The 15,422-nt window shown below is 44.5% G+C and overlaps 1 protein-coding gene across 4 annotated transcripts in view; it reads left to right on the top strand.

Annotated features, from left to right (window-relative positions):
* Positions 1-13,319: 13,319 nt before the first annotated feature.
* Positions 13,320-15,422, top strand: part of JARID2 (jumonji and AT-rich interaction domain containing 2) — a 236,814-nt gene continuing 234,711 nt past the window's right edge. The window contains exons 1-2 of one of the 4 annotated variants that reach the window (XM_058285252.2): positions 13,320-13,464; positions 14,242-14,445. In XM_058285252.2, the coding sequence (XP_058141235.1) occupies positions 14,401-14,445 (45 nt within the window). In that variant the 5' untranslated portion in view covers positions 13,320-13,464; positions 14,242-14,400. Of the gene's footprint in view, positions 13,465-13,851; positions 14,446-15,422 lie in introns of those variants that run through there. The other 3 variants (XM_071210978.1, XM_058285251.2, XM_071210977.1) reach the window with 3 other exon arrangements.

Genomic DNA, 15,422 nt, shown 5'->3' on the forward strand with positions numbered 1-15,422 from the left:
TCCTAGCACAGTGTTCTACACTGAGTGAAACTCCTATCTTTGAAAGATGGTGAAGAAAGAAAATAGGAACTTTAATGGCAAAAAGAAAGACAAAGGACACATTGGCATGCTTGTAAGTCTTGGCCAAATTAAGGGAAATAAATAGTGCTAGTATTCCTACTAGCACATTCCAAGTAAACTTGTTCCCCTCTAGAGGACTGAATTATTCTCAAATTAAAAGAATCATGCATTCATTCATTCACCCCAACCCCTGCAACAATCGGAATCAGTCTAAATGTGACTGAGCAGCCTTACCCAGAATTTATCATATTTGCTACAGGAAAAAACTCCATCAGTTTGGCAGAGAACAAACCATATTATAGCACCCAAAGGTGAGTAATTGGCCCTAATGATTTGGAAATGAATTTGAATTCACGTTGGGCAGACTGTATAGACACCTACTGTATAACTGAATGCCTGGTGCTTTTGGGGGGCAGAGGGGTGGCCCAGGCAGGAGGAGGCGAAGGGAGAGCATTGTTCTCAGCCGCTGCCCCTCACAGCTGGTGCTATTCCCACTTTCTTCTCCTCCCAAGGCTGAATGACAGAAGGTTAAAGGAACTGCTGAAGCAGGACAATGAGTGAAGAAAGTGGCAATTCACAGCCTATTAACCTTGGATTTTGGAAGTTGGGCCACTCCCATGATTCCCCAAGGCAGCTGGCTTTAAAATCACAGCTTTTAAAGATAGGACTCCAGGTCCTCACTGAGACTCCATTCTTTGGCAAAGGCTGGCAAGAACTGGAAGAATTTCTTGGGAGTCCGGGAGAGGTGACTTAGCTGGAGAAAGACTTCTTTGTGAACCAGAGAAGCAGAGTGCCTGATGGGGATGGCAGCTGGTCCACCGATATCTGGAAGTTGTATCATGCCTTTTCTACCAAGGGTCTGAGGAACGGGTAGTATTGGAGAAGACTTTATCCAGAGGCCATTCATCGATTCAGTCTTTCAGGCAGTATTGACTGAGGGTCCCTCATATAGCTGGTAGTCTAGAATGGCTTTCTAGATGGGACACCAGCTGTGTCCTTGACTGAGGGATTTTGTGGGAGGCAGGACTTTCAGTTCTAATTCTGGGAAAGTCCTGGGCAAACCACAGTGAGTTGATCACCTCATAATCTAAACCCAAAAGTAGACTCTTAAGCCTGGTTCCAGCATTCCCTGGTCATGGTTTGTCGTTCATGAACTTGGGCTCAAGATCCATTTTTAAAAAAAGTATTCTGTTTGAATGTACAGTATTGAGTACTGTACACTAGTGTACAGTATTGAGTACTGTACACTAGTACACTTGGGTAACCACATACAGCTATTGAGCTCTGGAAATGTGGATGTTGAAAGTAAAGTTAGAAACTGAGAATGCGGGGTGGTAAGGAGAGGAAGGTGTACTCTTTTGCCTAGCAAATCTTTTGGGGAGTATTTCTTTGTGTGGTGAGTAATGGGATTAAAAAAAATTTTTGTATCAGTTTTAAAGTGGAAGTACTAAGGCAGAAATGTGAAGAGCACAAAAGCTTTGCACTGGTGACTTTCTGCCTGAAGAAACTGGAGATCAGGGAGGGCAAAGGTAGGCAAGGCAAGAGTCTGTTGGACTGGTTTTTAGCCTAAAAGCATTGGCAGAGGAAGGCAAAGAACCAGTTTCTATCACCTGACAACCGGGGCTGGCATGGGTGCTGGGGCTGGCACACATATCTTCAATTAGTTAGTCCACAATATCAGGTTTTGAAGAATTGAGTATTTACAATTATTTTAGGACAGCAGGTAGTGCTGCGTAGAATGGTAGCTATGAGGAGGCTATTACAGAAGCTTATACTTATTTTCCATAAAAGAATGCTTTCCCAGTATTCTAACAAGAACTAGGACAAGCCAATTCTCTCTATAGGATCTTCTCCATAATTGAGATTTCAGGAATATAGCTATGTCACTTACCGAAGGACATCTACAGAAATACCTTGTGTTTCTCTACTACTTGGCTTTTTAATTAGTTTTTATATTTGCATTATTATTTTTTTTGTGAAAAGCCACACTAAAGCATGTGATAACATCTCCATTTTATTGTTAAGAAAACTGAGATATAACATATTTTTAATATATTATACCTGGGAAAGCAAATTTGGCCCAATGGTTTGGGTGTCCACCTACCACATGGGAGGTCCAGGGTTCAAACCCTGACCCGTGTGGTGAGCTGGCCCACGTGCAGTGCTGATGCGCGCAAGGAGTGCCCTGCCACGCAGGGGTGTCCCCCGCATAGGGGAGCCCCACACGCAAGGAGTGTGCCCTGTAAGGAGAGCTGCCCAGCGCGAAAGAAAGAGCAGCCTGCCCGAGAATGGCGCCGCAAACTCGGAGAGCTGACATCAACAAGATGACACAACAAAAAAAAACAAGACACAGATTCTGAATGATGCTGACAAGCAGACACAGAAGAACACACAGCGAATGGACACAGAGAGCAGACAACTGTGGGGGCGGGGAAGGGGAAAGAAAGAAATAAAAAATAAATCTAAAAAAAAAAATATATATATATATATAGTATCTTCCAAAGTAGGATTAAGTGGAAAGAACACTAATTGTCTATAAGCAGGGCTCACCTCGAGTCAACATCTCTGACATTCCTCTACCTCCCCTTTCTGTTCTCCTTAAATCCCAGCTCCTCCAAACTTTTGTAGCTCTGAATGCCAAGCCGAGGGTTTGCCTTGCTCAGGCAGGACCTCACTCGCACTCTGAATCCAGCTCAGCAGGCTCTCTTGACACTGTCTAGCCAGCGTGCAGCACGTCTCCAGCCTGGGATGCCAGTTCCTGCAGAACAGGCTGGTGTGACAGTAAACAACATGTGGGATGGGGAAAATAATTATTATCCTGGGAAGAGCAAACACCGGGGGATCCCCAGATGACCAAATGAGGCTTTTAGGGGCTCCCTCTTGGAAAGGCCAGGGAGACCCTTGAAAGAGAACCGGAGGACTATCTTGTTTCTCAAAAGTATGTATGTCAAGATTTACAACATGAGATACTTGGAGTACTTGTTCCACGGCCAATTCCAAGTTCCCACCCTAGACCTACTAAAAGCAGAGCTCTAGCCTGGTGGCTAGAGATCTGCATTTCAAACAAATGCTCGAACAGACACTTGCCTATCCTAAAGTTTAAGAAAAATGCACATTAACACTTTCTCCTTGTGTTTCCTTAAACCTTTCTAGAAGTCTGGTTTGCCCATCTCTAAAACTTAAATCACGTTATCCTGTTAACGACTGATAATGGTTTAATACCCCTTTCCCAAGACTTTTATTTAAAAAAATGGATCCAGAGATCTTGGAGTGTCTTACCCAACAGGGATACAAATTTCTTCTCTTTTCAAGGATGGTTTTCTAATGGTAGAGCTCTCACCATAACAGCCAATTAACTACCTGAAAGGACAGCAAATGATCAGTGGCCAAACTTAACCACAGATGTGAGAAAGCAGATATTGTATTAGGTGCCTCTCTTCACCTAGGTAATACTCTGGACTGTGGATAAATAACATAAGACCATTTGGGGATGTAAAGGTCATTCATATTTGCCTTTTAAAATTACTGCTTATTATTATAAAAATTTAAATTATACTTAATACTCGAATATAGTAGAAACCCATTTATTAAATCAGCAAAACCAAATACACTGGCTGCTTCTTTATTAAAAAAATGGGAAGTAAAGTTTTTTTTAGGGATACAAGGCACCGTATCTTTTTTTCCCCATTTTTAAAAAAAGATACATAGATCACACAAAATGTTACATTAAAAAGTATAAGAGGTTCCCATATACCCCACTCCCCACACTCCCCAACCATATCCTTTTGGAACCTTTCTTTCCCTATTCTTCAGGAGAAAAAAAAGCTTCACATGGCTAATTGATGGTGCTAATATTTGGGAAAAGGCAGGCCCCTTGGATGAAAGCCAAAGAGGAGCAAGGTAAAGTTTACTTAAAAGGTAGCTCCTGGGGAGCAGATGTGGCTCAAGTGATAGAGCGTCCACCACCGTATGGAAGGTTCTGGCTTTGATCCCTGGGGCCTCCTGGTGAAAAAAGAAGAGAAAGTATGCCCGTGCAGCAAGCCAGTGCCCACAGGAATGCCCGTTTGGTGAGCCAGTGCCCACACAAGTGCCCGTGTGGTGAACCAGTGCCCTGTGCAAGTGAGTCACGCAGCAAGGTGATGATGCATCAGAAGAGAGACAAGGGGAGAGTCAAGGTGAAGCGCAGCAGAGACCAGGAACTGAGTTGGTGCAGCTGACAGGGAACCTTTCTCCACATCAGAGGTCACCAGGATCGAATCCCAGTGAATTCCAGCAGAGAGAAAATGAGAAGATAACACAGACAACAAAAACAGGAGGGTGGGAGGAGGAGAAGGGGGGAAATGAATAAATGAATGAATGAATGAATGAATGAATAAATAAATAAATAAATAAATGAAATTAAAAGGTAGCTCCTTTAGCAGGGAAGATGCTCTAGCCTTGTCCTAGCTGTGATTTGTGATTTGGGGCCCATCCCTGGGCCACAGTACTGAAAATCCTTTGCCTCCCCTCCCCCATAGCCACCTTTGGGAATCCTTGGATCAATGGCCAGGGCTATCAGCGTTGGTTGGCCCTCCCCAGGTGGAATGAGTCTTCCTTCTTTGCCAGCTTTGGAAGCTCTAGGTTTTATTTTGTTAAGGAAGGCTGCAATTCTTTCTACTTATATGGAATAATATACTTAAAATGATGATAGGTAACTTGAACATTTTTTTCATTATAGTACGATATATATAACATAAAATTTCCCGTTTTAACTACTTTCAAGTATACAATTCACTGGTGTCAGTTACATTCACAATGTTGTGCTATTCTCACTAGAGAGGTAACTCACGCTTCTCCAAGACTTGTAAAGCAGTCCAGAGAGAGAGTAAGTTCTCAAAACACCATAAACGATTGTTGTGTTCCTCCTTGATTATTCATTACACTTGAGAATTCCTTATGTCTTCATGCCCAGGCGGATATATTTGTCTTTGCCCAGTTAATAATTATTTTTATATCTCATTGTAGACAATTAGGACTTTGATTAAGTGTGATATAAAATTCAAAATTTTATATTGATTTTTTGGATAGGGTGGGCTTTCTTTCTTTTTTTCTTTCCTTCTTTCTCTTTCTTTTTAGGAGTGACTGTGGAGTTAATATTTTTCCTAGATTTAACCCTATGTCTAGTCTTGGTTATCCATTTGACTGTTTCTAACACACTGATTTAGAATATTGGGTGGGATAAGACTAAGGAGGTGCTGATGCCAGCCTGGTAGGGATGGAGCAGTCCTCGGGGCTGAGGCTAGAATGTTGGTAAATCCTAGTGGTCTGAGAGTGGGGAAGGGGAGAAAGCAGGTTTCTTTCCTAATACTAGAAAGGGAACACAAACCCACATACACAAATCTGTGGACCTTTTGGATGTCAGATCTGTTTTGCCAATGCTGCTAATTTGCAAAACTGTTTGAGGATGATCATTAACCTTGTAAAATGTATGTGGCATTTCCAGGGTTTAGGGCTCCCCACCTCCCTCCTCCATCTCCATGGAGGTGCAGGCCAGCACTGAGTACTCCTATTTCCCTCCACCCTATACATTGTGTTCAGGTCTTAGTAAGCTAAAATTGACAGCAGTGGTCAACTCAAAGAGTGAAGAAGGCTTATGGAAATGGGTTGCTTTCCTGGCTTGACTGGCCTCCATATTCATTTTTGGCCTTTTGATACCTACTGGATTCTTGCCGCTTTTTTACCCACCTGGCTGCCATCAAGTTACTAATGTACGATCAATGATCGCTACATCCAGGCCCCCCAAAAGGTCCTACCTAGTTGAGTAGGAATTGCTGCCTTGGGTGATTGTCCCCATTCACTGAATTTGCAGGATAGGATGGCTCAGTCTGAGTGTATATTGATTTGTGATGAGGCCATTTTATGACCTGGTGGTTATTTACATATACCTTTTTTAAACCTAACTGTGATACATGGGAGATGGCTAAGAGAGTGAAGGCTGAAAGTGGGATCTATAGAAGATCCTAATCTGACCCACTCATTTTATAAATTCATGTCCCAAGGCAAGCGAGTGAGAGAACAGATCCACCCAGTCTATCCCCACTATTAGAAAAACAACTCAACCTTAGGCTCTTTTGGCCACTGGCCGTTTCATTTTCATATATGAAGGGTAAATTTGCAAGGCAGCAGACAAATATCATTTGTCAGGTGACCCTGGCTATGTTGGTCTTGAGTTTTAGACATGTGATTTGAAAATGCCTGGGAATTTCACGTTACTGAACTAACATGAAATTTTCCTTTTGTGCTCTCTTTGGACATTTCATAATTGAGGAGTTCTGGCTAGAAAGCGAAATGGAGATCTTTTAAATGCCACTTGTCAAACAGTTTCACTTCCTCAATAACTGCAGCTCCGTGGTGGTAGCTGACCTATTTGAAAGAACACCCCAGATACAGAGAATTATTTGGGAACAAAATGGTAATTGGCAGAGTGCCCATGGCCACTCAGTTATTTAACAAACTTTTGTCTGCTAGGTGTTAGGTAATTTCCTAGGTGAGTGCTAGGTGCTTTTTAAGCAGACAGATGGTTAAAGGACTGTGATTTTGACCATCTACACCTGGGACCTGGAAAGTTTGGGGCAGCCCAGGTATACTGGCATGGCTTGAGAAATCTCAGGGGATGTGCTTGTGGTAACTTCAGCAAATCTGACTGCTTTCCTCCTGGTTGCTTTTGTCTTGCAGGTTAAGAGAATCACTGGGTTTTGGTAATGGATGGTGGTGATAATAGGACAATATTGCAAACATAATTAATGTCACTGAAGTGTAAACTTGAAAGTGGTTAAAATGGGAAATGTTATGTTGTGTATGTTTTACTGCAAAAACAAATAAAAACAACGAAAAAGAGAGAGAATCCCTGGGGACTCATTTTGGATCTGAGTTTCCTTGGGAGACATGGATTCTTGACCAGCTAGCTGTGTCCCTGGTCTCATCCTCAAAAATACCAACTCAGGGGAGCAGATGTGGCTCAACCAGTGGGGTACCCGCCTATCACACAGGAGGTCTCGGGTTCGGGTCCCAGCGCCTCCTAAAAAGATGAGCAGATACCACAGGCCAGCAGATGCTGTACAACTGTGTGTGCCTGTATATGAAGCTAGAAAGGGAGATGGTAGTGTGGTATTGGATTTCTGCCAAGGTATGGGTGAATCTTGGATTCTGCAGACATTGAGGCTTTGAAAGAATTTTGCAGATGTCACCTTTTTTTCCAGGAGATTGGCTCTGCCTTGTTTAGCAGGGCATGGATTAGTAGCAGCAATGGGCAGAAGTGTCAGATATGGAGATCAACCAGCATCTTGGCAGGCACCACGTCTGGGAAAGACCTTAAACTGTGGAAATTGAGGTGAACGAGGTTGTAGCTCCAGACTGGGCTGGCACCCAGTGATTCCCTAGCCTTCTGGGGGGTGGAAGGGCACTTTTCTCCTACCCTACTCACTTCTGAGGCCCGACGGAGGTGGCGCTGGGGTGGATGTGGTCCCTGTTGTTTTTTACTGCCCAGATTTTCTCTCACCCATTCCGATAAAAATTCTGCCCCGATCCCAGCTCCAAGGTAGGAAAGAAGAGCTTTCTTTGGGACTATCTTCCCTGGCTGCTTGGAGAGATTGACAGAAGAAAGAAATACGGAAAAAGGAAAGGAGGGAAGGAAGGATGATGACATTATGTGAAGACCTGAAACTACGGCTCTGGCTCTGGATTTCCCAGTTAGGTTAACCAAAAAAATCACCTGCCCTCTTTTCTCCCCCTTAAGCCACTTCCATTTGGGCTTCTTTCACTTGCAGCAACACCCCAATCCTCTTTCACTGCCTGCTTGGGGCAGCCATGGAATCTCTGTGCCTTGATTTCCTCATAATGATCCCCTGTGGCTTAGTTGATCACTGATAAGGTTTTTTTTTCTCCAAACACAGAGTGCAGGATTATTATAAACAGTAACTTCTATTCTTAGGAACTGCAGGTTTCCCTAAGGCAGCTTGGCTGCCTTACCAGAGTTTCTGAATCAGGGCCAGCTCTCTTTCAATAACACAAGACACAATCTAAACAGAATAGTAATGATAGTCCAAAAATTTTAAGTAATCTAAAGAACCAGAGACTTTCAGTGATTTGTGTAAATGAACTCCACAGACAACCAGTAGATTCCTAAAATATGATTTTATTGTATCTGGTTTGTGCTGTGGCATTTTACTGAGGTTTGATAAATAAGACTAAATTCAGAGACAGGAAACGCAGAATAACAAAAAGAACTAATGTCTCCTTGACATCACTCACTCTGAAGAAGGCTGTTTCCTTCTGAGTTTACCTCCTAGTGTGTTTTAAAACACTCTTGCAAATCTCAATCTCCTTGAAATAGCTGTTCTACTTTCTTTCAATAGGAGTCCCCACTTTCTCACTATACTGGTTCATCATTATTTATAAACCTGATGTCAGTCAAAGATTACTTTTTACATTCCTCCTCCTCCTTGCCTTCCCCCTACATATAAAACAGACCTATGTAAAATTAAATACTTCATGTAAGGCAGTCAGTCATTCAGGTAAGAATTATTGTCAGCCAGCAATCATTGATGAAGCAAATATTCATCATATTAGGCGAAGTGCATCTCGGAAAAAAAGCTTCTACGGCCAAATAAGTTGAAGAACTATATACGTCCCTTTGGGATTTTAGAGTTCTCTTGTCAAGTAATCAGGTTAACTTTGTGGAAGTTAATAATTCCCAGATTCATTTCACAAAAGAATTTTAATTTTTCTCCCGGCTACACCTGGTAACATGATAACGTGTTTTAGGCCACATTTTGGAAAGCATTGGAGGTACCTGAACAAGGACATAGAGCCAGGAGCCCTAGGTTTGACTCCTTGTTCTGCCACCTGGTTTGTGTTATGTCCTTGAGCAAATCACAACCTCTTACTCTTTCATTTTTATATTTGTAGAGCATTGATCAAACTTGTTTTATAGGTTAAATGAAATTATTACGAGAGTGTGCTTTAAACACTGTAAAAAGTTACACAAATGAAAGCTACCATTAGATAACAGAGAGAAAGATAAGGTTATATTAGTAAATTAATAATGTACAACTCTAAAAAAACTTTCCCTAGCAATTCTTACTCAACGTTTGTGTATTTAAGTCTACTTTAGGGCCAGCTCTGAGAGGCGAAGAAGGAAGCTCGGTCCAAAGGTCAAAGTAGGATTAGGGCATGTTAGGTCCAGCACTGTCTTTGGTGGTAATTGAATTCAATCCTCTCATTTTATAGATGATGGACCTGAGGCCCAGAGGGGTCAAGTGAATGATGTAAGGTCACTTAGAGAGTTCATATTAGAAACATCTGATTCCCATCTTGTGCTTGGCCTCATTGCTAATGGCAGCCTCAGTATAAGACAAATCATGCCCCCATGAAATCTTCTAATTAGGAGAGACAAGATAAACAAATGACATATTCAGGGAGCAACACAACACAACAAAATTTTAAAGCCCCAAAAATGTGGCCACAGTCACAATGGCAACAAGGACCCCAGAATGAGTAAGCCAAGCAGCCAGACTGAATTGGAGATAGGACTGAAGCTGGGATCTTGAAGAATGTACACTTTTGGATTTGCACAATTAAGGGGAAAAAGAATGTTCCAAAATGGAACTGGGGATGATAATAACAGGCTAAATGGCTGGCAATAGTCTAGATGGTTGGGGACTGCAGTTTTGGTGAAATATACGACAGTAGTCAGTTACTGAACTCCTTCTAAATTCCTTGAAGCATCTGTAGCTTTGGGGAGGATATAAGGAGTAGGTGAATGCATTGCTGACTTTAAGAAGCTTATTTTATTTGGAGAGAAAAGCTGGGAACATGGAAAAGTTGGGAGAATATAAGCAAACATAGATACAAAGCAGTGGAGTGAAACAAGAGAAGATGAATCTTGATTTATTTATTAGTAAAACAATGGATTGATGTTTGGAAGCATGTGGGATAACTTGTGTCATCCCTGCATTAAGAGGGACATTTTAATATGCACAGGACCCAGGACTAAGGATTATTCTTTTCTACCTGATCTTTTTACTTGATCTTTAATTCTTACCCTGTCATCTCTTATAGTAAAGGAAATAGTGGACAAGAATGCTTAGTTGAATATGATTGCCCAAGCAGATTTAAACCCAGAATAGTGCCTGCCTCGTTTGTTTCTGATGACTTATCACCTCTTCCTCCCTCATCCCCAACAGGTTCTCATTCTTCTTAGAGTGGATAATTGACTTAATTAAAAGAGCATAAATGGTAAAATTAAGGCATAATTTTAGATATTACCCTCTTATTCACCATTCCCTCCACCTAACCTGTTCCCAGGTCTTACGGATTTTTGACGTTCTTAATAGTTCTCAACCTGTTCTTTGCTCCATATGGTATTCCCTCTGCTACTTAATTCGGATCATCACCATTTTTCACCTCATTTATGCAATAACATGTCTACTGGTTTCTAGGTCTCCTTGCCTCTAGTGTTTCTATTCTCTAATCTTCAATTCTGTTTCTCAGCCAGGCAAAATTATCTTTTAAAATAACAAATCTGCTTTGCACTAAGGTTCTTTTCAGCTTATAGGATAAAATCCGAACTCCACTGCAGGGCACACAGCGTTTCAGGTCCTGGCTCCCGCCTGTCCTGCACTTATTTTTAGCCACTTCCAAACAGTTAGCCCCATCCCTGGGGCAACAAGTTTCTTCAAGTCTCATGACTTTTCTATGAAATACTTGCTGGAAAGTTGTTCTGCTTATTTCGAACAGTTGAACCCCTGCCCATCCTTCAAAACTTCGTAATTCCTGGTCACATCAGTTATTCATTCCCTTTAGCACCTTTACCAAACTGTTAATATAGCACTTTTTGGTCGATATCATTGTAATTGACTGTAGAGACGTTTTTTCTCCTGAGCTGTAGAATCAATATATCTAGTGAGGTGTCGCCCCACCCTCTTGAAGAGGTCAAGAGGAGTGCTTTGAGTGGTGAAAATAATTAGGAGAAAGAGTGAACTAGACAACAGAAAATGAAAAAAGAGGAAAAAGAAAGGAAAGGTAATAGGCGGCCTTGCCAGGAGGTAGGGAAAGGAAGTCCATCAAGAGACATTTACTTCCACAACAGGCAAGGCTTTCAATTGCTAAAAAGGATAATCTATCTTCTTTTTCAGGCAAAACACCAGCAAAGTTATCCAAATCTTTTGGAAATGAGCAAATTCCTTCCTTTCCTCTGCCTTCTGGCCTCATCTAGTAGAATGTTTTTTAATACCTGGTGATCTGGAGTTGGTAGCCCCCCAGGGAGTTCACAGGCCCCGGACCAAGAGGCCCAGTCTCCGGGGCTAGCTAAGGGAATCAAGAAGAAACCCACCTTTGTTCTTTAATACTTGCCCAGGGAATGATAGTTCTGACATGAACCCCCCAGAAAGCTGCTTAAAACCACAACAGTGTGGAGAAGTCCAGACTCCCACTGTACAGGTCATAATTATCACCAAGTCTTTTGAAAACACCTCCTTGTCACCTAACCATAACAGTTGCTTGGGTGGCCAGTAAGAAAGCGGAGTCTGTTCTGTTGGATCCTTAGCAGCAAATGGCACCAACAGAGATGTGCAATATTAAGGAAGGGAAAGCCATTTGTTTTCTTGACTATGAAATGACCATGGGACAAAATTATTCCATTTAAGAGAGCATTCAGCTTCTTTTTTCAAGCTACAGTAAAAATTAAAAAGGCATGTTAAAAAGCCTTTCATTCCCAACTAATGTTTACCAGAAGCTTCTAACAAAGTGCCTGGTTCCTAGCTAGGTACACATTATTACATAATCCTTTCCACAAGGTTGGGTCTTCACTCACTCGCAGATGAGGAGGCTGACAAGTTCAGCGTTCCTTAGTTATGTTTTTGGAAGTCGCTAAGATGGGAGTTGAATCCAGGTCTCCCGTTTTTGAGACCTCCCCTTACTTCATACACCACTGCAACCAAAATCGAACAACTGTGTTACCCAGAGTATTTGTACTCTTGAGGTAAACAGAACGGAAGCAATGGGAAGGAGAACAAAATTAGAGAGCAAGTAGGAGGGAGCGCTTATCCCACTTTTCGTTTATCCAGAGGCTATTCTGAATGGTAATTTAAAACAGTACTTCCTCAAAACCACGGTTTAACAACGAAAAAATAAACAACGCAGAATGGCTGTGTGCGACTCGTCGAAGTTGTTAATAAACCAAAGGCTCAAAGAGATGTACCAGGGCCTGCTACTTCATTTATTCATTTATTTCTGCGCAGCAGGGGGGCAAAAGGAGGTTAAAAAAAAAAAAAAAAAGCGGGCTCTCGCGTGGCTAACGCAGTTGATATGCCTGGCACTCGGTGTTCCAGATGCTTCCTTACAGTTGCACGGCCCTGGGGCTCAGTCTCCATATTTCTCAATGTTTTAGGCTCGCGTGTGGACACCGGACGCCAACACGCCCGCGAACGCAGAGATCTCGCTCCGTCTCCGTAAGGGCGGCTTATTTTTTTTGCAGGCGGCCGCCGGGGTGTCACTTTTGGGCCACCCCCGACCCCTTTCGGCCTCGTCCGGCGGCGTCGCGCGCGCGAACGCGCCGAGGCCGGGGGGTGCCCTCACCCCGCGCCTGGTCCCCGCGCCCCCGCGGCCCCGCGCGTGGGGGGCGCGTGCGGCTCCGGGGCGTCGAGCGGAGGAGGAGGTGACCTCGGACTACCCCGGGGCCGGCCGGGAGACGGCTCGGTGCCGAAGCGTGAGGCCGTGTCCTGAGGTGACACCGGCTGCACGACCCAAGCAGCAGGCGCCGCCGATCAACTAGTTCGCACCGAGGATTCCTCTTGGTGCGTGGCCCAGGGCGCCTCAGGACCGGCTCCAAACCCGCCCTGCCACCGCTTCCCCCCCGCCCCGCGCCGGGGAAGCCGCGCGGCCCCCCTCGCCCCCCGGCGGCGGCGGGCGGCGCGCGCGCGCGATTCCTCGATTCCACAGGCGGTTCGCAGCCCGGGTGGGGGCGGGGCGCGCGGGGAGGGGCCTGGCAGCCGCCGCGGCGGGGGAGGCGCGGCGCGGGGGCGAGCCGGCGTGGGGAGTTCCTCGCTCGCGGACCACACGCTCGGCGGGCCAATCCCGAGCCGGCCTCGAGCAGTGTCGCACGCGGGACACGTCCAAGCGTCTGTTGGCAGAGGTGGGGAGGGGGAGGGGGAGGGGGAGGGGGCGGGAGGGAGGGGCGGTGAGTGACAGGCTCGCGGGGCACGCTGGGAGTTGTAGTTCCCAGCTCCCGTGGCCATAGCCATTTTGTAGTCGGGGGACTACAACTTCCAGAAGATCAAGGGGACAATTCTAAGGTGCCCCGGGAATAGGCGGCTCTCCCCGGGGCCGGGCGTCCTGGGGCACCCGCACCTAGCAGCCCGGCTGCAGGTAGAAGCGACGGCAGTGGCGAGGGCTAGCGTGTGGGGGCTGTGGGGCGAGCGGCGAGCTGGGGGAAAAGGGGGTGAGGTGGAGCGACCGAGCGTGCCATGCATTGGGCTTAGGGAGCCTCTCTCAATTCCACTCCTAGGCTCGGCGAGGAGGAGGTGTCTGGGCGCTTGCCTGGGGAGGGCTCCTCGAGGCCTCTCGGGTGACTGGTCGGCGGGGCTGCGAGGGTGCTCCGGCCTGGGCCAGGGCCGGTGAGCGCCGGGCTTGCCTGGCGCCCGGTGGCTCAGCTGTGGGAGTTTTCGGCTCGTGTCCGACGGGGAATTAGCCGAGGAGCCCTAACTTGTATAAAAGCAGAGTCCATTTAAAGTTGGGCTGGCTAGCCTCTCTCTCATTGGCTAAGGGGCTTGGAAAAAAGAGACTCGGCGAGCCCTCGCCGTGGTGCCGCCGCCGCCGCCGCTGGAGTTGACTCTTCTGCTCTCACTGCTGCTGCAGCACAAACGTGACTTCCAACATTTTTTATTTATCTTTCCCTTTTCTTTTCCAAGATGTAACTACAGATCCGACGCTAAGGACCCTCACGTTTCGCTAATGTAGTTTTTGGAGGAAAAAGGGGGGAGTGAAGGGCGTCGGTTTTTTTTTTTGTGTGTGTGTGTGTGTGTTTCGGGGGAAATTTTCCATTATGAGTGTTTTACTAAAGTGAATTTTTTTTTGTTTGCTTCGTTCGTCTCTGGCTCTTTTTTTTTTTTTTTTCCTCCTTCCCAATTTCGGATTTATTTCAAGGCGAATCTGGTTTTGGGGGAAGAGGAAGAAAAGTCGGATTACAAGATCAACCACCACCAACAACAATAAAAACCACCAGGATATTTTTTTGCAAATTTCTGACGGCTTTAAATTCATGAAGCAATTGTCCCCTTCTGCAGTCAGCATTTGGATCTCAGAATGAGCAAGGAAAGACCCAAGAGGAATATCATTCAGAAGAAATACGTAAGTGCTCTTAACAACACATCCTTTGACTTGCAGTTTTAAGCAATGGCTGTGAATGTCAAGTTTATAGATAATTCTGCAGCTGAAGGGTTTTAAATACAGCGTCCGATAAGGCTGTTTCTTTCTTTTCTGAAAGAAGGCTTTTCAGGCAAAGTCGTGTCTGCTTAGTTTGGTTGAAAAAAAAAAAAAAAACAGATTGGTGTGGCGATACCTCAAGTGAATAAATTGACCTCGAATGACACAACCATAATCTAGTTTTGGATGAAAGGCAAGGGATTTTGGTGGCGCTTGGGGGGGTGGAGGGGAGGCGCGGTTGTGGTAATGTAACTAAACTGCATTCTCGGCCGAATTTGGCCCCCATATTGCACTTTGCATGCAAATGGACATGGTATTATTATTAATGTTATTTGGAAAATCATTTAACGTGTGTGTGTTGGAAGTCCCTTAAGTTGCAATCAAGTGTCCGATGATTTTGGCGATCTTATTCCTTACACTGGCACATCAAATTTAATAAATGTGGTCCTTTTGGCTTATCTGGTTCGCAGCATAAACCAGTTGAGAATCATGTTACAGCGAATGCATGTGTTGGGATTGACTTTCATAATGGGGCTGGTTTTGTTTAAAAAAATCATGGTTTCCAGTTTTAGGAGAAAAAGACTATGGTTAATGCTATTTAAGTATGTGTGTAAATGCATATGTAAGTGACTACAAATAATTTCTTCCTCTGAGCTGATCTGACTGATCAGAGATTGAAATGGTTTGTAATAGTTAAATTTGTTTCGTGCATAGTACAGCTACATTTTGATTGGCATGGGGAGTGTTTTTGTTTTGTGTGTGGCGGCTTTTTTTTTAAGTTTGGGGGGAGGGAGGGAAGAGGGGGCTTGGGGGATTAACCAAATATGCACTCGAGTGATCGGTGATTAGCCGTACGCTTTAAATGAAAGAACTCATTTTTAAAAAAGGCCAAATGAATAGAC

This window comes from Dasypus novemcinctus, chromosome 22, assembly GCF_030445035.2.
Source record: "Dasypus novemcinctus isolate mDasNov1 chromosome 22, mDasNov1.1.hap2, whole genome shotgun sequence".
In the NCBI taxonomy this organism is placed as follows: Eukaryota; Metazoa; Chordata; class Mammalia; order Cingulata; family Dasypodidae; genus Dasypus; species Dasypus novemcinctus.